The sequence below is a fragment of the Coregonus clupeaformis genome, chromosome 7 (assembly GCF_020615455.1).
Source record: "Coregonus clupeaformis isolate EN_2021a chromosome 7, ASM2061545v1, whole genome shotgun sequence".
Classification (NCBI taxonomy): Eukaryota; Metazoa; Chordata; class Actinopteri; order Salmoniformes; family Salmonidae; genus Coregonus; species Coregonus clupeaformis.
In genome coordinates this window covers 29,990,392-30,012,210 of record NC_059198.1, presented here as the reverse complement: position 1 = coordinate 30,012,210, position 21,819 = coordinate 29,990,392, and the positions used below count along the sequence as shown (strand labels likewise).

Genomic DNA, 21,819 nt, shown 5'->3' with positions numbered 1-21,819 from the left:
AATTTTATTATCTCTATATCTGATCAAATGTCTATAGAAGTAAATGGCTAAATAATACAAAAAAATATATGAATATGAAATTCAAATGACCAGAGCTCTCATAAAATCACCCCATCCATGATCTAAAACAAGTCTACACAACAATCTAGGCAAAATCAAATCCCCAAATCAACCTAAGCGAAATGGGTTTACGCTCCTGAATAAAATGCAGCTATTTGCTGGTATGCAGTTTGAACATGTATTTACACAGTACAGACACATGGTGGTGTCAGTGCTGCATAGAGAGCCAGGCTTCCGTCACATTATTCTCTACACAGAACAGAAGCCCAGCCCTGTTTCTCCAGGCAGATAGGCTGACTACAGCAAGACTGCAGCCACATCCAACTCAGTGCAGCTTAGTGCAGCCCAATCACTAGCCACTTACCGGTACCACTATAAACAAACTGGCCTCATCATTTCTGTTGTAAAGAGTTGAATCTTACATCTCTACTTAGACAGCACCAGCAATGCATTACAGAGGTCACTAGCTATGGCCTATATAAACAAACACGTCATAGTTATACAGTGGTTTCCCTAATGCCATGCTGTCTTGATTTGTAGATTATATAGTACAGACAGTATTTATTGACTTAGGTTGATGGGTGGTGGTGGAGGGGACAATGAGTTGGAGGTTAATATCACAATTGACAAGATTCAGGTTGAGCCCAGCGGGCAGAACTGGTTGTAATGGTCAACGTCATTCTGTCTTTTGTGACATCATGGTCAGGTTGTATTCTGATTATAATAATGTTTGTAGATGTCTTTTTTAGCTCAAATATGCCTTTAACTGATTACTTGACCAGATAACCAAAATATGACCTCTTTCCCAGATATCTTGATATTGTCATGAACAAGATGATTTTAACTGGTTGTAATCGGACATCTTTAGAACCAGAAAATGACGTCATTATGATTTACCATCCCAAATTTTGCCCGCTGGGACTGCATGCACACGGTCATACACCAACCTGGAGAACCATGCCACCATTATAAGTCAATGGACACACCAACGGCAATAACGTTCTACTCTGTCACATCACTACTGAATTCACATCATCCATGTCATGCAAGGTAACAACTAGCACTGAGGTTTTCAGCTCAAGACACTGAACTGTATATTGGACTTGGAGAGTTTGAGACTACAAGAGCCATTGGGGTGCATCAAACGGGTTATTGGAGACACATTTGAGGAGACAGATCTAGGGCAGACAGACCAAAAACACAAACTTGGCAACGGCATCTCCAGGCAAGGATGCCCTGCCCCCTGTAATGCCTTACCCATGCATCTGTTTTCAGGGACTCAAATGGGCTGAGTCACTACGCACCTGTCCCTGCCATGCCCTAACTTTAAACCAGTATCCCATTGCAGTTTAATGAAATCAAAGTTTTCAAAGAGATTGATTAGGCCTTTATCTTGGCTTTCTGGGTGGTTTTTGTGTTGCCCTCTGCAGAAGGTTGAAGCCAGTAAGATTTAGTCTCAGATGCTACGCAACTCTGTTACTCTTTTCTTTTGGTTTAATTTGGCTAATAGTATCCCCGCTGTGCCAGGGCCCACTGTGTACATACAGTACACAACATAAACTCACATCATTTATCTAAACAGATCATTCTCTTTTTAGGGAATGCCAAAGCACACAATAGTCCCTACTGACTAGGATAGCCAAGGAACTCAGCAGTACAGCAGGCCGATAGATAAACCTGGGTGAAAATACCCATCAGCCCATAGAAATAAAATGGATTAATTAATTCTACTTCTCTGGATCTTTCCTCATACTTTGTCAAATCGTTTTGTGGAGAGCTCTATTGAGCGCACATTAAATTATTTTTATTTTATTTTATTTATTTCACCTTTATTTAACCAGGTAAGCCAGTTGAGAACAAGTTCTCATTTACAACTGCGACCTGGCCAAGATAAAGCAAAGCAGTGCGATAAAAAACAACAACACAGAGTTACATATGGGGTAAAACAAAACAAAGTCAAAAATACAACAGAAATAAGTATATATACAGTGTGTGCAAATGTAGCAAGTTATGGAGGTAAGGCAATAAATAGGCTATAGTGCAAAATAATTACAATAGTATTAACACTGGAATGATAGATGTGCAAGAGATGATGTGCAAATAGAGATACTGGGGTACAAATGAGCAAAATAAATAATAATATAGGGATGAGGTAGTTGGGCGGGCTAATTTCAGATGGGCTGTGTACAGGTGCAGTGATCGGTAAGGTGCTCTGACAACTGATGCTTAAAGTTAGTGAGGGAGATAAGTGTCTCCAGCTTCAGAGATTTTTGCAATTTGTTCCAGTCATTGGCAGCAGAGAACTGGAAGGAATGGCGGCCAAAGGAGGTGTTGGCTTTGGGGATGACCAGTGAGATATACCTGCTGGAGCGCATACTACGGGTGGGTGTTGCTATGGTGACCAATGAGCTAAGATAAGGCGGGGATTTGCCTAGCAGTGATTTATAGATGGCCTGGAGCCAGTGGGTTTGGCGACGAATATGTAGTGAGGACCAGCCAACAAGAGCGTACAGGTCACAGTGGTGGGTAGTATATGGGGCTTTGGAGACAAAACGGATGGCACTGTGATAGACTACATCCAATTTGCTGAGTAGAGTGTTGGAGGCTATTTTGTAAATGACATCGCCGAAGTCAAGGATCGGTAGGATAGTCAGTTTTACGAGGGCATGTTTGGCAGCATGAGTGAAGGAGGCTTTGTTGCGAAATAGGAAACCGATTCTAGATTTAACTTTGGATTGGAGATTCTTAATGTGAGTCTGGAAGGAGAGTTTACAGTCTAACCAGACACCTAGTCTGGTTAAATCATAGTAAGTCCCTCATCGTTTTGGGTCCTCTCATTTCAGTTCTGTGTACTAAGGCTGTACCGTATCGATCCAAAGCCAGATTGAATTATGTCTGACGTGCACATTCCATTACAGTAAGGCATTTAGTCAGCTCAATGAAAATGGACATTGGTTGACAGACCTGTGCTGCTGACAGTAACGCACTACGCTGCACTATCCACTCTGGTCTGATTGGTCTGTAATCGTGACTAATTGAGAGAAACTTTGGCTTTATTGGTGAGGGGGACTGGGTTGCTTGTGATGCGATAAGGTCAGCAATTCTCATATTCTAGAATAGTCTAGGTTTTAAACAGATGTTGGAAACTTAGTGTGTTGTGTTGGAATTGATTGGTATGGGGTAGAAATGCAGATCAAATCACAATGCTTGCATTGAAGTTAGGCCAGTGTGGAATTAATCTGTAAAGGGCAACTAACTGTATGAGGAATCAGCTTTGAAAGTTGTGTCTTTGAAAACTTTAAGCTTTAAGGGGACAAATGGCAGTGACCAGAAGTTAATACAGTATCTCAAAGATATTATGTGGCTTGATCCCAGCTTGAACCTCCACATGAATAGGTCCTATTGTTCTAAATGTTATTAGAAAACATATGATTTAACCTACATGTGATTTCAAATAATGGTTTCGCATTGGAATAATAAAAGGACATTTCTTAACATGCTGCAACTGTACAGTAAGAATGTTAAGACTTCAGAGAAGTGTTCCTACTTGAAACCATTATTTAGAGTGGGGCTTCATTTGTTATGTTGAATATGGTTACACGCATCATACTTCAAGACTATAAATACCTCAACATTTTCATCTTATTTGTAATGTTTTTCCATTAACTTTATTGCTTTATTTAATGTTCCTATAATCAAGTGATGAAGTCTAACTGATTAAAAAGGAATTGAGAGTTGAAATATTGTTTACAAAACGTACATAGCTTGTGCTACCATAATGAGAATATCAGAGAGTAAATTTAACAAAAATTAACAACACACAAACGTACCCTATCAGCCTGTAAACTCCTCAAACTTAAGTAACTAGCTATAAACTAGTGAAGTCCTCATTTCCTTTAAGTCTAGGAGGAGTGGAGAGTGGAGAAGGAATAGCCTTTATGTTCTGGCCAAGACCATGATCTGGTCCTAACTGCAGGAAGACTCAAGACCAAGCCATGAGTTTATCCCCAAGTTACTCACGTTACCACCTCCGGGGACATGCTTGAGATTGTCTTTAGAGCCACACCTAGACTGAACACTAGACATGTCGATCTTCTTATGTAAAATTTGCACCTGGAAGAGGTAGAGGAGAGGCGAAAATAACTATATTTCTGGCAGGTTGCTGCAGCAGCTGCAAGGCTGCGATGTGGACTTGCTGCTGACTACTATTTAGCAATTTACTTAAACCAGATTATCTACAAGATAGCCTCAGAGTTCAGGGTTGGTGTCTGCACTGCAGGTACCAATTCAATAGCTAGATTTCTCACCCTCAGAAGTTACAGGCATGAGACAATGTCCTTATTTTACAGGTCAGGGATTTCTGACATGCACGGATCTCAAAACAGTTACAGATCAATGATCAAGTGACCAGTCTTTATGGAAGTGTGTGGGTTGTGTACTGTAGGAGTCCTGAACATGGGTAATGTCTCTGTCTGCAGTCTCTTGACCGCCATGCCGTCTGTGTTACTCACATTGCCACCTCCTGGGGTATACTTGAGATTGGCTTTGGAGCCACACTTTGACTGAACGTTACTTAAATCCATCTTCTTCTCAACTATTTGCACCTGAAAGAGTCAGGAGGGAGAAAGCGTTGTCCTTACAACATCCAAGGAACTAATACAGAACAAACCATTTTATATTGTTCTGGACATATTCAACAAATACTGTAAAGCCAGTTGTGATCACAACTCAAACATATGCTTTGAAAGGCTAATTACTGGAGTTATGGAGTGGTACATGGATTCCGGCCTGTGATATGGGTCTCCTGTAGCTCAGTTGGTAGAGCATGGCGCTTGCAACGCCAGGGTTGTGGGTTCGTTTCCCACAGGGGGCTAGTATGAAAATGTATGCACTCGCTAACTGTAAGTCGCTCTGGATAAGAGCGTCTGCTAAATGACTAATATGTAAATAAGAATAACAGCACTAGGGTTGTCCATTTCAGGCCACTTTTCAGAAGTTCCTGGGTTTTTCAGAAATCCCGGTTGGAGGATTTCCTATTGGCAGATTCCCTCCCCTCCTCTTACTTTGGTTTCTGAAAAACCTGCAATCTTTGGGAAGGTTTCTGGATTTCTTCAACCCTACATATCATAAAAACGAAAGAAAACAGTTTCAAGCCCTTACCCGTCCTCCACCAGGCGAGTGCTTGATGTTCTCTGTGGAGCCAATCTTTGACCGGACGTTCTTCAGGTCAGGCATTGGGGCGGCCAGAGGCACTGGACTGCGCCCCCTGATGGACCCAGGGGATTTAGGAGGGGTCCGCACCACCGCCACCTTCTTCACCTCACGGCTGGCGGGGGACTTGGGTGTGTTGGGGCTGCTGTAGCCACTACGGTCTTGGGGCGTCTTGGGGGAATCAACTACAAGGTTAGGAGAAACAATCTAGGATTAGGTTATTCCAATCTAATTATGTTGTGCTCCTGAGAATATGTTTTCAGGAACAAGACCTGCAAAAGTTCAATTATGTGAACTAGGTGCCGGTGATGTTTTGCTCAGGCTGTAGTTAAAGCCAAAATGCCCAGACACTTCTTGGTAAATTTTTCTCTCCATCACTCCATTCCAAAGAGAGCACAGCAAACAGTGGCGACACCATCCAACGTGCTGGGGATGTAAATGTAGTTGTCAAGCTGCCACATGTTAGAGATGGCAAATGTAGGTTTCAAGCTGCTGGTAGATTTGAATACTTTTCAATGGGGATATGGAGTCTGACCATATCCTTATCATGCTCTCTCATCTCTGCTCACACTCCATTTGTTAACCTCTCTCGAATTGGGGAACTTGAGGTTTTCTCTGCTCCATTCTGGAAGCAGCTGTGATTCATATATCAAAGTCAAACTAATTAAACACTGACACAGGCCACTGTGCTGTGAGGCCATGTTGGCAGAATGGATCTTTAGGTCGAAGGCAATGGGGTCTTCCTATGAAATGTGTGTTTTATGAAAAAAAGATTGTGTAGGGGATTAATGGTGATTGCATTTTATGTGTTCACGTTGTAGGTACTGCTGTAAGAGTTTAGTTAAAGGAATACATTGAGAGTTGAGCATCTGTTTAACATGTCCTGAGTACTGACTGACCTCCAGCAGTGGTCTTGGTCTGCATCCTGGTCCCAGCACCCTGGGGTTTAGCACCTGGTGTCCTGGTGCTGGGGGTCTTTCCATCTCCAGTCTGGAAACAGAACAGCACGGTTACTTCTAGAATGGAAAAACTACAAACTACACTAACAAGCAATGAACCTGTGTTGAAACAAAAGACTCCTGACTAATTTGGGAAAGAACAGACTGAGTATTTTGGGTTTAGGAGAGGCATTGCATAAGATCACCACGGAACTTTGAAGTATTCGAGTCATAATGCCATTGAGCATTATGAGCCTATGGATAGGCTGGCCTGGGTCTGGGATAGTGGTCAAAGTTGAGGCCTGTCCATCTGTGTTACTTACCCTTGGCCTGGGTTCTCTGGCTCCTGCACTGCATGGACTGGGTTTAAATATTGAGCTGGGCCTGCTAGTGTTGCAGGCTGGGGCAGAGGAAGAGGACCAAGGCTTTTTGTTGGGGGTGGTTTGGACCGAGGAGGGTCGTTTGGGGGTGGATGCTTTGGCAGGTGTGGTGGCGTTGGATGTCTTGTGAACAAAGGTGGTAAAAAAAGTGTTATGAAACACAAAGGAAAATACAAAAGTGAAAGCAAACAACATTTAAAGAAATGCATTACGATGGTGGAACTTAACAAAAAGCTATAAGCGATATAGAAATCTTAAAATCAATAAAATGTCTACTGTGTGTGAGTGGAGAATGGCTTCACATGCAGATGTGCTGTACTGCAATTGCAGAGCTAAACCTTTAGTTTTTTAGGGCATTCAGTTAAAGGCAGATGGTTGATGCAAAAGTGTATGTAAAATTTGAGCCAACATGTTTGGAACCTCCTTTGCAGCTGTAAAGTGAAGCACTGAGATACAGCAGGCATCATTATACCTCAAGGGTCAGAGGTCAGAGGTCAGACCTCTGGTACACACATCAGTTATCACCTACCTTTTTCTCAGCTGCTTCTTTCCCAGGCCCTGCACCAGCCTTGGCTACAAGAGAGGGTCAAAGAAAGGGACTCAGAGTCAGTGCTAATATCATAGTCCTGTCTCATCAGCAACTTTGAGACCTAGCTGTACTAGGCTCTCTCTCTGAAGCGAAATTGCCTATTCATCCCAGGCATGAAAATGCTAACGGACAATGCGTGTTGTTAACTACTCTAGTTGCCATATCCGGATGCTTCAAAGTTGCTTTTGGATTTCATAGTAATTGTCAGTACACTGAAATGAATTGCCAGAAAGTAAATTTGTGATAAACTTTGACTGAACTTTAATTTGAAACTTACCCCAGATTCGCAATTATCTGTGTATTGACATTACACTGCACTGGGAGGTTTAGCACATTAAGTCGTATTTATTAAAAACTAGATTTTCAAAAATGACTTCAAGCCTCTTGGCCTGATTTCTATCCCCTTAATCAGTCCACTCAGAGAATCACAGATATCACAATACACTGTCTGGGACTAGGCTAATCATTTGAGGGGGGAACTAAATTAGTTTTAGGGCCAATGAATGTGGTACAGACGACTGCTTAGAAACCGTCCTTTCTATTTAACGTCTGCATGTTATTGGATAAGCAGGAAATTGGGTCTCCATGGTGACAGTGGTGCTTGCAAATGGTTCGTTAGGCAGGCAATAATATTGATATCTCCTATCAATGGACGACCCCATTAGTCCAACTAGGACCATGAGTGAGTGACAGGGCTGTATTGATAAAGTGGGTGGTTCCCATTAAACAGATTCATTATTTAGACTCTAGGGAGTCCAGTAAACATTTCAAAAAGCTTTTACAGAAAATGTACCTTTTGAAATGGGAATCATTTTGTTATCATGTCATGTGCAAGTGCTTATCAGCGATCATCTGATCATTATTGATAATTGGCAATTTTTAGATGATTAGCATAAAGAGAACCAGTGATCCATCTATTGATCCGTAGTGGTAGAGTAGTGTGTAACAAATACACTCTGTGAGAGTGCTTACATTAAACCTGACACAGTGCTGACTTACACTTTTCTGGTAATATGATAGATAGGAAACAGTAGCCAGAGTGTGGTGTGTGTGTGCATGCACGTGTGAACCATACCATACTTGTGTGTGTGTGTGTGTGTGTTTCAGAAGACGGGAGGTGGAAGGATAGGTGAAGGATAAGTGACCCATAAATACACAGTCACGATGATGGGATGTTGCACACCCAACAAACATGCAAGTGACATGCAAAAAGGGCTGACCAGTGGAAAACATTGCCAGCAAAAAGAATTGGGGCACAGGAGGGTTAGTGACATAGACAGGGTCTGGAAACACAGACAGAACTCAGACCACAAACACAGACAGAAGAGAAAGAAGTGAACAAAGACAAAACAAGAAAGAAACCGGTGGTGGTGGTGGCTACAAGCAGTCCGTTTCGTCAACCGAACACGTTCATATTTTGCGTTTTTGTGCGTGTTTTTCAGAAAGGGTGCTGCTTTATTGTGTTGCTCTAGTAAGAAAAAAAGATCTGTGAGAGAAAAGAAAAGAGGAGGCGGAGAGGTGGGATTGATAAACTAGAACGGAAAACAGACCTTTGAGCTGGGCACCTGGAACATTTGCTTTTCTGCCCGGTGGGGCGGCATCTTTTGGGGGTGCTTTCTGAGTTTTAGCGGCGGTGGTCTTGGGGGGAGGTGCAACAGCAGTAGCGGTCACTTTCTTATCTTTCCTGACCGGACCTTTGGCTGCTGTAGGAGCACCTCCTTTGGCATCACTTTTGGGGCCACTAGCAGGCTTGCCAGCCTTAGGCTTCGTTTCTGCAGGTTTGACTTCTGCAGGTTTGGCTTTGGTCACCGACTGAGCTGCTGTCACCGCTGCGATGACGTCCTCGTCTGCAGACTTCAGGTATTGGCCTTGAGTGTCCTTTGAGGTCTTCACAGGCTCATCATCCTTCTGGACGGGCTCAACCTCCATCTGGGGCACAGCAATCATGGGCAGAGGACTAGCTACCTTCTCCTGCACCTCCTCTTCCTCCTGCACCTCCTCCTCCGTCCCCTGCTCCACCTCGTCGCGGGGGTCTGGCTGGTGCTCGATGAGAGGAGACTCGTCCTGGGTCCGGTCGGCTGCGGTGCTAGGGGAGAAGGGAGATCCAGGGTCGGCCCTGTTGGAGTCAGGGCTCTTGCTCTCTGGGGGGGTCTTGTCTGCTCCGTTCTGCCACCCTGCAGGGATGCCCTGACCAGGGGGTTGTCCCTCAGGCTCTGTGTAGTCAAAGGACAGGACGCGCTGCTTGGCTTCCTCCAGGGTCATGGCAACGGGAATGACAGGGGCGCGAGCTTCATCTTTCTCCTGCTCTTCCTCTTCTGAGCTGGCTTCCCGCCGTGGCCTCCTGCGGATCGTTGACACCTCTGTTCTCTCTTCCTCTTCTTCATCCTCTTCCTCGTCGCTATCCTCCTCTTTTTCTTCATCCTCCTGCTCTTTCGTCCTCTCCTTTTCTGTGAAGAGAGGGCTCTGAGGCTTCCCAGGACTGATCCTGTCTTCATAGGCAGAGGTAGGCGCCTCCTTGCTCTCACATACGTCCTTCTCATCCTCGTCCTCAGACCCAGAGCCGCTCAGGCTGTGGCCCACAGAGACATCAGAGACCTTGTCAGACGGGCTCCTCTTCAGCTCAGACCCCAGCGAGTCTGGGGAGAAGAGCCTTGGAGTGTCCCTCTCGATTGGGGCTTCAGGGGCTGAAGGAGACGCCCGGGGGCTCACCGAGCCAGCCCTCTCCCCGTCTTCAATCCCACCGTCGGCAAAGCCGGACCTGCTACTGCGGCCGCTCTCTGTGGCGGGACTGAGGCCTTCTGGCGTGGGGCTGAGCGACGCGGTGAGCTCCTCTGATGTGGTGGGAACCGGGAAGCAGAACGATAAGGGACAGAGGGATAGATCCACAGCAGGACTGTGGTGTTAGAGATACTCACCTCCTCCTCAGAGACAGACACATTCAACACCCAACAAAACAAAAGGAACAGAAATAAAGGGAAAGAAAGAATTGAAAGAAAACAACCACTGAAGGAGCAGGAACACAAAACAAAGGGCAAAGGAACCTTTTTTTGCTGGCATCAACAGGAACAACAATGAAACATCAAATATATCAACTAAAATTATCTGGATCGTTTTTGTACCTAAAGCTGTAGGTGTTTTTATAAGAAGCTCCGTTTGCAAATCACATTTTTAAATGCAGTTGCAAACATTTTGCTTCCATGTTTATAGCGGAAAAGATGGGTAGACTATACAATGAGAGCTATGAAGTATGTAAGTAGCTATGGGTTCATAAAAAGCACCTAACAGCTCAAACACTAAACCATAAACTTTGCTTGAAAAATCAACCAAATTCACAACAAAAGTCAAAGCAAAGCTGTATCAGATCAATACAAAAACGGTCTCATTCAACACAGTACTCACAATGACCCAACACTGCTGTATTTTTTCTCTCTTGGATTGTTGTGAAAAGCCATGTGATAAATGAAATTGCAATGGCGATGAATCACTGCTAAACTACTGGCTGCCGCATTCTCCAATTTGCAAATGGGCTTTGCGGCGGGGCGGTTTTTCTGGCTGCTAGCCTCACATACAGTACATCATGGTTCTCTTCCTTTAAAAGGGGAAATCTGCAGTTGCTACATCCATTTCTGGACTTATAAATGATGATGTACCCATTGATTCTTGAAGAATATAACTTGAATATAATATAACTTTGCCTCGAGATCTTAGTTCAACCATAATATCCCATCAGAACCCAAAATAAGCTTGTTTTACTCTAATGTTTGTAACGTTAAACAAATTAAACGTAAACAAAACATGGTTAAAACTATAGTTTCGGTGTGGTATCACTCCATTCTGACATCCTTGAAAAGGATCAAATTTGCTCTTGAAATCCAACTCCCATTACCCACTTAAGATAAATACATTTCAAGGGATCAATATAAATTGTGAATCTATATAGTAAAACAGATTATAATAAGACAATGTCCTCTGTTCTATAATACATTTACATTTACATTTTAGTCATTTAGCAGACGCTCTTATCCAGAGCATACATTTTTTTTTTTTTTTTTTAAATACTGGAATCGAACCCACAACCCTGGCGTTGCAAATGCCATGCTCTACCAACTGAGCTACATCCCTGCCGGCCATTCCCTCCCCTACCCTGGACGACACTGGGCCAATTGTGCGCCGCCCCATGGGTCTCCCGGTCGCGGCCGGCTACGACAGAGCCTGGATTCGAACCAGGATCTCTAGTGGCACAGCTAGCACTGCGATGCAGTGCCTTAGACCACTGCGCCACATATGCTATAATCATTATAATGGTGATAGAGATGAGTTGTGGTTCAAATCAATACTGGAGTTTGTCGATTACTCTCAATGGTAAACCCAAACTCTTAAACTTGGTTTCAATTGGTGCCTGAGCTATTGGGATGACTAGTTGAAAATAGAGATGTTGATGATGATTTGATATGGATATGCATGGATGGTAGTTGGTCTCGGAAACTCTTCTTCCTCATGGCTACATGTAGTCTGAGGAAGAGAGATGTCAGATTGGTATTGTAGTCATACCTTGACCTGTAGTGGTCGTCCCTCCGGTAGCTGCATGGCCCAGAGGTCCAGGGTTCCATGGCAGAGGAAGAAAAAGGAAAAGGGGGACTTCATTAGACTTTCTAAAGGTACCGGTAAGCTGATCTTCAACATACAGCGAGCACTCACACAACGATGATAAAACTTAACCACACACACAAGCAGCCTGCTGAAATAAATCCTCTAGTCTAAAGCTCGCTAACACCACTAATTTACTCTCGGTCATGCGCAAGTGAAGGGGCACTAGATGTAGTTTCAGGGACAGTCACGTCTGCCTATACTGTCTATCTGTTGATCTCCTTCAGAAAGTATTCACACCCCTTGACTTTTTCCACATTTTGTTGTGTTACAGCCTGAATTTAAAATTGATTAAATTGAGATTTTTTGTCACTAGCCTACACACAATACCCCATAATGTCAAAGTGGAATTATGTTTTTCGAAATCTTTACAAATCCAATAAACATGAAAAGCTCAAATGTCTTGAGTCAATAAGTATTCAACCACTTTGTTATGGGAAGCCTAAATAAGTTCAGGAGTAGAAATGTGCTTAACAAGTCACTCTGTGTGCAATAATAGTGTTTAACATGATTTTTGAATGACTACCTCATCTCTGTACCCCACACATACAATTATCTGTAAGGTCCTTCAGTCAAGCAGTGAATTTCAAACAGATTCAACCACAAAGACCAGGGAGGTTTTCCAATGCCTCGCAAAAAAGGGCACCTATTGGTAGATTGGTAAATGTAAAAAAAGTAGACATTGAATATCCCTTTGAGCATGGTGAAGTTATTAATTACACTTTGGATGTTGTATCAATACACCCAGTAACTACTAAGATACAAACGTCCTTCCTAAATCAGTTGCCGAAGAGGAAACCGCTCAGGGATTTCACCATGAGGCCAACGGTGACTTTAAAACAGTTACAGAGTTTAACGGCTAATAGGAGAAAACTGACGATGGATCAACAACATTGTAATTACTCCACAATACTAACCTAATTGACAGAGTGAAAAGAAGGACGCCTGTACAGAATAAAAATATTCCAAAACATGCATCCTGTTTGCAACAAGGCACTAAAGTAGGCCTAATACTTCAAGAAATGTGGCAAAGAAATTCACTTTTTGTCCTGAATACAAAGTCTTATGTTTGGGGCAAATCCAATACAACACATTACTGAGTACCACTTTCAATATTTTCAAGCATAGTGGTGGCTGCATCATGTTATGGGTATGCTTGCAATCGTTAAGGACGGGAGTTTTTCAGGATAAAAAAGAAATGGAATGGAGCTAAGCACAGGCTAAATCGTAGAGGACTTGGCTTATTCTGCTTTCCACCAGACACTGGGAGATGAATTCACCTTTCAGCAGGACAATAACCTAAAACACAAGGCCAAATCTACACTGGAGTTGCTTACCAAGAAGACAGTGAATGTTCCTGAGTGACCGAGTTACAGTTCTGACTTAAATCTACTTGAAAATCTATGGCAAGACCTGAAAATGGTTGTCTAGCAATGATCAACAACCAATTTGACAGAGATTGAAGAATTTTGAAAATAATAAATGGGCAAATGTTGCACAATCCATGTGTGGAAAGTTCTTAGAGACTTACCCAGAAAGACTCACAGCTCCAATCGCTGCCAATGGTGCTTCTATAAAGTATTGACTCAGGGGATTGAATACTTATGTAAATAAGATATTTCTGTATTTCATTTTCAAAAAAATATCTTATTTTTTTTTCACTTTGTCATTATGAGGTATTGTGTGTAGATGGGTGAATTCAGGATGTAACACAACAAAATGTGGAATAAGTCAAGGGGTATGAATACTTTCTGAAGGTATTGTACCTGTCATTTTCTGGGATGGGGGGGGTAGCATAGGTGTTAAGAAGAAACGCTAATCATCAAATTTTGATTTCAGGAAAGCTTGATGATGATGACTCCTCCATGTCAACCATTAACCGTTCTCATTCTGCAAGCTCAGCATCATCTAAGTGGCTATAAATTGCCTACAGCTAATAGGGCAGTCATAGTCACTGAACCCCAGTTAAGGACTAAAGCACTAGACACATGCACCATGGCCATGGTAGTTGCATTACAGTTGGCTATCCTGTATTGACATGTGGAACTTATGGACTATTGCTGGCAGTAGACCTACAACAAGCACAGTGAAATGAACATGAGTTCCTACAATGTAGGCCTGAATCTAGATATCTAGCCTTGTTCTCGCGTTATGTCCTGCAGTACATTGTTCTTGCCAGTGTTTCAAGGAAGGTATGGAGGAAGTGAACTAACTACATTACGCACATAGTTCTGTTAATGGGAATTGCTAAATCTTTCACGTTTTTGTGGGCAGGGGTTAGAGCCAAAGCCAGAGCTGGTACGTAGTGCACAGTAGAGCTGGTACGTAGTGCACAGTAGAGCAGACACTGCTGTATCTATAACTGGGGGCTGTTGTTGAGATAACACCACCACCAAAGTATATTTTATCCTTCTGGCAATACCATAAATCACTGTTGAATAAAGGCCCACTGACAGTTGAGAGACCTGGAGTCACTAAGTGTGTTAGTAGCTAAAGGGGTTTTAACACCAAGGACGCGATTATATGAAGCATTATGAGCCCCATGACCATCACTTCCTATGGTAAATGAACCGAGTGTGAGGATGAATCAAGTCCATGACATCAATCCTATGAGCCATGTTTAAAATGCTCTGGGGTGACTAGCTATGGATGCATCTCTATATGGATGTGGGGTTCAGCCTTCTGTTACCATGGTGTCACTGTGCTGACCAAGGCCACAACACCAGTTAAGTGCTGAACCATATTGTTAAGCATATTGACCCATTAGCCCAGAAACACCACCCCCCTTTCACTTATTCTGAGGTTGGCCTGTTGGCCATGACTGTGAGAGAGCATGTTACTGCAGAGTGCCACTTATGCAACGCCGTTATCAGATTCAGTTCTTAACTTACTGACCGCCGACGGGACAATTGTCTAAATACAAGAAGCTTACGTCCACTGTCTTTGTCCTGACAACAGCCTAAAACTTCATGCTAACAATTAGGATGCTGACAATTATGAATACAAGAGCCACAACTCTAGGCATAATGCATGATGCTACGATCTGGGGGGGTTGGCTTTTTCCTATCAGTGTGACCTGAATGAAAAGTGCTCTGAAAAGCCTCACCAAGATAGCTCACCCACACAGAACTCAGAAGCGTGGCATAATAATTAATAATAATAATTAATAATAAATATCATGGATTGTTGCGAGTCCAGCAGCAGAATCATCCTCAAATCCTGACAGGAGATTTCATTAAAATGCATTAGGAATGAAAGGCAGATGCCCTCAGAAGAACTGACCTTTGTCTGTAGAAATGAGAGGGAGAGAAAGAGAGACAACTCATTTTTAAAAGCATTGGTCACTGTAGATGGTCATTACGTAAACTGAAAACTGGAGGAAGAAAGAGAAGAGAGAAAGAGAAGAGAGAAAGAGAAGAGGGGAAGAGAAGAGGGGAAGAGAAGAGACGAAGAGGAGACGAAGAGGAGAGAAAGAGGAGAGGAAGAGAAGAGAGAAAGAGGAGAGGAAGAGAAGAGGAAGAGAAGAGAGAAAGAGAGAAAGAGAAGAGAGGAAGAGAAGAGAGGAAGAGGAGAGGAAGAGAAGAGGAAGAGAAGAGAGAAAGAGAGAAAGAGAAGAGAGGAAGAGAAGAGAGGGAAGAGAGAAAGAAGAGAGGAAGAGAAGAGAGGAAGAGGAGAGAAAGAGAAGAAGAGGAGAGGAAGAGAAGAGAGAAAGAGAGAAAGAGAAGAGAGGAAGAGAAGAGAGGAAGAGGAGAGGAAGAGAAGAGAGAACGAGAAGAGAGGAAGAGAAGAGAGAAAGAGAGGAAGAGAAGAGAGGAAGAGAATAGAGGAAGAGAATAGAGGAAGAGGAGAAAGAGAGAGGTCAGCAGCACATGATTTTGGGGGATACAAAGGCACTCCGAATACAGGTGTTACAGTGGTATCTGTGAAAAGTGAAGCAGGCAGCTGTGAAGCAAGAAGCTAAAACAAATGCATGTTGAGGTAGTTGTGACAAGAAGCTGGATGATGATTCGCGAAGAGGCAGAGGCCAAACGAACCAATGAGCAAATTGCTTTTGAAGCCACAACAAGAGGCACAATCACAACCAGAGGTGGACTCAATTCCATTTCATAATAATCTATTTCTGATCAATTTATGATTTGTTTATGAAGTATTTCTGATTCATGAATCAATTCCTGAAACATTTCCTGAATGAACACTAATCAAAATGGAATTGAGCCCAACCCTGCAGCTCACACAACCCCTAACAGAAATAAAGGGTTTGGATGTGAGGAGCAGCATACCCGAGAGGGCGCTCTTAGACACAGAGACCTCTGACACTGGTGCTTGAGGCTGTGATTTCAGTTCAGGTGACAGCTCCAGCAAATCTTCTACGAGAGACAGAGGCAAGATTATTAGTTAGTGGTAGAGAGAAAAAAACGGGCATCACCTCAGGTTAGTGGGAACAAAAGAGCGGGCTAGCCTACATAAAGCTAAACACAAGCTGCCTTGCTTTAGAAGTTGTTTTTGTTCTTCAGTGTTGTAGAGTAAGCTATACAATAAGAGCATTTCGCTACACCCGCAATAACATCTGCTAAACACGTGTATGTGACAAATTTGATTTGATTTGAATAATGCTCTTCCGCTCCCTAAAGAGGAAGATGATTCTACATGAAGAGAAATTCTGCTGATAAAAATACCCGAATTGAGAACTTAAAGCAACATCCTCGATGGAATATGCATTCCTTTCTTTTCTAGATATACTCTGACTGTACATGCCATATTTAGGCCTCATATGGTCAACTGAGATCCTGTCGGCCTACAGTACAGTAGCCAAAACCTAAAAAGCTGGGGCATGTCATCCAATAGAACTGGGCAAAGCTCTGTACGTTATAGGGCTACTGCTACTGTACCTGTAGACTTCCAGTCGTTGCGCTAACGGTAGTTAGCATTGGCTCGCGAAACTACCTCTAACTTCCTTCATACTGCACGCAGAGACGTACAAATGGTATCCACGAGTTCATCTGACTCTGGGTAAGTAGAAAAGCAACTGCCAGAATCGTGCAGTATCCCTTTAAGATCCTCTGTAGATGACACTAAAAACTAAACCGTGTTTATATTAATAGCGTCTCTCCCTGCTCTTGTGGCCTTTCAGGATTATTAGTTTCACCATCTGAATCCTGTTTCCTGGAAGAGAGTGTTGGGTCTGTATACTACAGGATAGAGTGTCTGTCTGAGGAGAGACTGACCCAAATGCCTGGATTACTGTAAGCACACACATACACAAAAACACATACACACACACACACACACTGATGTCTGTAGGGTTATTTCACCATGCAATATAAAGGAAGGGTAATGCAGAGAACTGCCAACAATAACATCCTTTAGTTCTATCTGTCTGGATGCAACAGATCACCACGGTCTGCTTTTTACTATTAAGGCCTACAAGAAATACTGAAACAGATTGACCAGATTCTAAGATAGTTTTTTCCAACAATGTGTATCTGATGCTCTCTTTTCCATAACCACCCCCTCTCCTGTCAGAATCTATAGTCCTAGTGACCTAGTCCATCACTGACCTTTCATGTCCCCAGGTCCCATGTGTGCGTCTGGCATCCCGTTAGGCTTCTTAACCTCCTGCTGGTCCTGGGGTTCCTTCAGGGTCATGTTGGCCAGGGCAGCCGAGGCCATGGTCTCCCCAGAGTTTAATTGCAGGGCGGCGTGGCCATCCATGCTCGAGTTTAAGTCCTGATGCTGATCCATGGTGAAACGAGTTCAGGCTGGGAGGAGAGGAGAGAGAAGAAGGAAAAAAACAATGAGTTAATGCTCTTTTTAGTTTGGATACCTTCGTTTGATGCAATCCACGTGAGCTACTTTGGCATGTGGAGACAGATAATTGCTGCTTTCAATAATGCCTTGAAAAATGAGATGGTGCCTCATCAAAATGTTTCATCCTGCATGGAACACGGACTGAACTGAGAGGATTCTAAGCATTGTTTTGTTGTTGGCTTCCTTAAAGGGAGTCAGAGGAGCAAAGGCCTGCGAGAACCAACCAAAGTTGGTGGGATCTCAGTAATAGGCTACAATGTAAAAGGGTGAAGAGGAAAGATAAGTCATTGACAACTATTCCAAATCGACACCCAGCATACATGCTTGTTGTTCCCCACAGAGAGGGATATGGCTGCTGAGCTAAAGAAAGACAGATACCAGCACACTGTTGAATTCTCCCACAGTTTTATTGTGCAGTGTTTCGACCCAAAGGTCTTAGTCCCCAACCCAGACCCTTCATACAAGAACAGCAACGGATTTATCCCCTCATCCCAGGCAGCCCTAGCCTGGTCCTAGATCTGCTTGTGCTGCTGTCTTGCCAACTCCTATGGCCATTGTCACACCAACTGGCTGCAACAGTGCCATTTCCATGTCGCCCCCTCACAGGGACAATCAGGACTTTTTCCTTTGTCTTCCCCTCACTTGATATAAGCTTTATGTAATCAAAGGACTTTAGGAGCTGAAAGGGCAGTCGGCTTTGCTAACGCAGACAGACGTGGTGCAACAACGGACTGACGCCTAGGGGGAAGACGAAATTCCACAAACATTTGTCTAGACTGATGCCCTTTTCTCAGTGATGATGATTTGAATGGATAGGCTAGGTTTCTTTGTTTATTCAGGCTTTTGCTAGGTAGGGCCTAAAGTTCCATCATTTCTAATGTGGTCCCAAAAGGACATATCAATGCAATGTAGGCCTAATGTCTCAATGTAGCTTGACCTAGCCTGTTTCTTCCCTGATTCGAGTACCCAAGCAAAGCTATCACCTCAATAGTGAGGAAACACCTAGGCTATTCATACGTTTTGAGTTACTCTACAGACTCAAGGCAATCATCCTCTTCCTCAACTAAGCTTAGATAATCGTGATTCATGTTACATGTGATATTGAGCTACAAGTATGAGCTGCTTCCCTGTAACGGATGTCACCATGTCAGGGTTGGCGTACAGTAACGTGAGCATGCTTCTATTTGTTATGAAGCAAGATGATGAAGTGACCAAGATAAACACTGGCCAACCATGGGGGTTCCTCTCCTGCTCTTGCAGAAACAGCAGCTCAGAGACTACACAACACACACAGGCTCCTCCTCCTCCTGTAGAAACAAGCTGCAGCTCATAGAGACTACAAGATCAGATGCACCAATAATAGGGTCATATTAATGCGGGGGGGGTTTCCTCCTGTCTTCTCAAAGGGGAAGAGAGAGTTCCTCTCAAAATACACATGGCAGCAGCTCACTGCGTGACAGCCTGCCATGCATATCCTGTTTCTGTTTCCTTAAGTCCAGCGGTTTGGTTGGTGTTATGTGGGCGTGTTTTTGTGTTTCTTATTAAGTGGATGATTTGTTCTGATATGCTTGGGGTCACTTGACAATGTGGGCTTCTTGCATGTGTATATTTTCTGGACTGCCTTACAAAACTGTAGAACTGCGTCATTTAGCGATACTGCACAGAGGATTGTTTTTCAGTTTGCTGACAAAACACAATCAGCATCTGCTTTGGACCCGAGCCTAACAGTTCTTTCTAAGCCGTGCCAACCAGTCAAGGGCGTAGTTTTCATTAGACTCATTTACAGCAGTGAAACACCACTGTCGGACAAAAAAGCGAATCACACCATAACTTGATCTCCATACAAGTAGCATATCTTAGAGTATTTTTGATATGACCTCACCTCACTCAAGTAGGCAATAGTAAGAGGTTGAGATCTGGCCACTGTGAGATATGTGAGGCTGTGAGATCTGAGCACTTGGCAACTGTTAGCTAGCCTATGTCCTGGATAAATAGTATAAGATAATATTGGCGAAGTTAGTCTCAATGCCTAGTAGGGAAACATCATCAGGAGGACTAGGCAAACTGAACTCTGGCACACAGCATTTAACAAACAATGACTGGACTACAGTGATCTTTAGACATAATTGAATTCCTCCCAGTGACAGAAGTCGGGGGATGGGCGTACTGGGTGAGGGAGAAGGGTTGAAACCATGTTCTGGCCAAGCCCATCCTGTGACTGGTCTGGCAGCTGTGTTCTGATTCTCTTTGTGGGCTGATTGCTGTAGCCCTAGAGAGCGAGAGAGCGAGAGAGAGAGACAGAGAGACAGAGCAGACTTACAAAGAGCATCACAGCCCAGTGTGTACCAGAAGCACAGACCTCCTTATGCACTGTGTCAATCCACTGACATAAGGCTACCTTAGGACTCGGAACAAAGAGGTGCAGGGAAATACTTAGACTAACTGCGAATAGGCTCACTCAGTTATTAAAGAGGAGGGTGCAGGGGCCCATTTATTTGGCTAGTTGGAGAGAAACAAAGAAAGGAGGCCATTATCCAAAAAGTGGAAAGGAGGGAGAGAGACCAAATTGATGTTTGATCTGAAATGCCAGAGGGGCAGATGGATGCTCATGTTAATCCTCTTTGTTGAGCATCTCACAGGCGTTTACACCTAATCTTTGTCCCACACTTAGCTGAGCACCCTCCAATGCCAGGCCCACACACACACACACACACACACCCTCCACTGTGTAAAGCAGGGCCAATCATCAATGAATAGGCTAGGATATTCTACACACAACAGACCGAAAACTCGTCTCGCATCATTAGCGAAGAGAAAGAGCAGGCTAGCCAGCTGCACTGTGATTTTAAGTTTGTGGGGGGAAAAAACTCAAACACATTGTTTTTCGGTTAGGGATTCATCCCAATTTTGGTGAAATGTTTTAAACGTTCACACCCCTAGTCAAGGAACATGTAATCAAAGGCAAAGCACTAGGCCTGGATAAACATGTACATTTTCTCCATGTTTGACACGATAAGCATAGCCTACACCCTGTTTATGTACTGTTGATTTGTTAGTCCTGATGATGTTTTCCCACCCAAGCATTGAGACAAGACTTGTTAACCAATGTCTCTATTGGTCTAGGACATAGCCTAAAAGTGGTCAAATCTCAGAGCATGTTAGACTATCACCTAAAAACTCCCCAGTCCCCCATCCCATGTCTTCTCCCTCCCTGTCATCTCCTCTGTGGATCGTCTCTGTGTAACACTTAAAGGTGCAATATTCAGAAATCGCTCCGCCATGTCCTGGTTGCTAAAATTCTAATAGTTCGCTTAATTTCAGTTTATGTGACAAAACAAGCAGATTTATTGTACCATCTAAAATATAGCATTTTCAACTGTTTGAAGCTGGTGTACAAAACCCCTCACAAAAAAAAAAAAAAAAAAACGTCAGAATGGGAAGCATAGAAATAGCGCACATAGAACAGATCTACATGTCTTAGACTTGCTATCGATGAGAATGACAGATCTATAACACACATTTCTTTGTGAATTTGGTCAGTCACCCAAAAAGTTACATATTGCAGCTTTAATGGGCGGGAGTGGGAGGAATAAAATGGCAGAAGGGGCTGAGTTGATTTGGAGCTCTGTCAGCCCGGAGAGCTACTCGCTGAATAGGACTTCTCTCTAACACACACACACACACGACGCACACACATACATACACACATATATCAGCAGACAGCCAGGGAGGGGGGTGGTGGGTGGAGCTAGAGCAGCGCTGCATTCAGAGAGAGCTGCCAGCCAGCCAGCGCCCAAAGGAAGCTTCTCTCTCTCTCTTTCTTTCCTCTTTAATATTCATCAGCAGTCGCTGCAGCAAGCAGAGAGAAGGAGAGAGAGAGAGAGAGAAGGAGAGAGAGAGAAGGAGAGAGAGAGAGAGAGAGAGAGAGAGAGAGAGAGAGAAAGACAAAAAAAAAGAGGGAGAGCCTCTAAACACGAACGCATCAGAGACGACCCAGCCCTTACCCCACTGCCTTGCTGTAAGAAAGGAATGAGAAAGCTAGAGGGAGAAAGTATTCGAGCAGCAGATAGAATACAGCGAGGACAAAGTATGCAGCGTGGGGTTTAGCCCAGCCATGGATAGAAGAGAACGGAAGAACAGGGAGAGGACGGAAGCAGACGACACAACGAGAACGAGACAGGGAGGG

At 43.5% G+C, this 21,819-nt stretch overlaps 1 protein-coding gene across 6 annotated transcripts in view; it reads right to left on the bottom strand.

Moving 5' to 3' along the window:
* LOC121569715 (microtubule-associated protein tau) overlaps positions 1–21,819 on the bottom strand; it is a 37,888-nt gene that overhangs the window by 6,662 nt on the left and 9,407 nt on the right. For 3 of the 6 annotated variants that reach the window (XM_041880858.1, XM_041880860.1, XM_041880859.1), the window contains exons 2-10: positions 17,384–17,584; positions 16,106–16,192; positions 11,730–11,759; positions 8,729–10,009; positions 7,119–7,162; positions 6,533–6,712; positions 6,171–6,261; positions 5,221–5,456; positions 4,572–4,664 (exon numbers count right to left, since the gene is read on the bottom strand). In XM_041880858.1, coding sequence (XP_041736792.1) covers positions 4,572–4,664; positions 5,221–5,456; positions 6,171–6,261; positions 6,533–6,712; positions 7,119–7,162; positions 8,729–10,009; positions 11,730–11,759; positions 16,106–16,192; positions 17,384–17,567 — 2,226 coding nt within the window. In that variant the 5' untranslated portion in view covers positions 17,568–17,584. The remainder of the gene's footprint in view (positions 1–4,571; positions 4,665–5,220; positions 5,457–6,170; positions 6,262–6,532; positions 6,713–7,118; positions 7,163–8,728; positions 10,010–11,729; positions 11,760–16,105; positions 16,193–17,383; positions 17,585–21,819) is intronic. The other 3 variants (XM_041880862.1, XM_041880863.1, XM_041880861.1) reach the window with 3 other exon arrangements.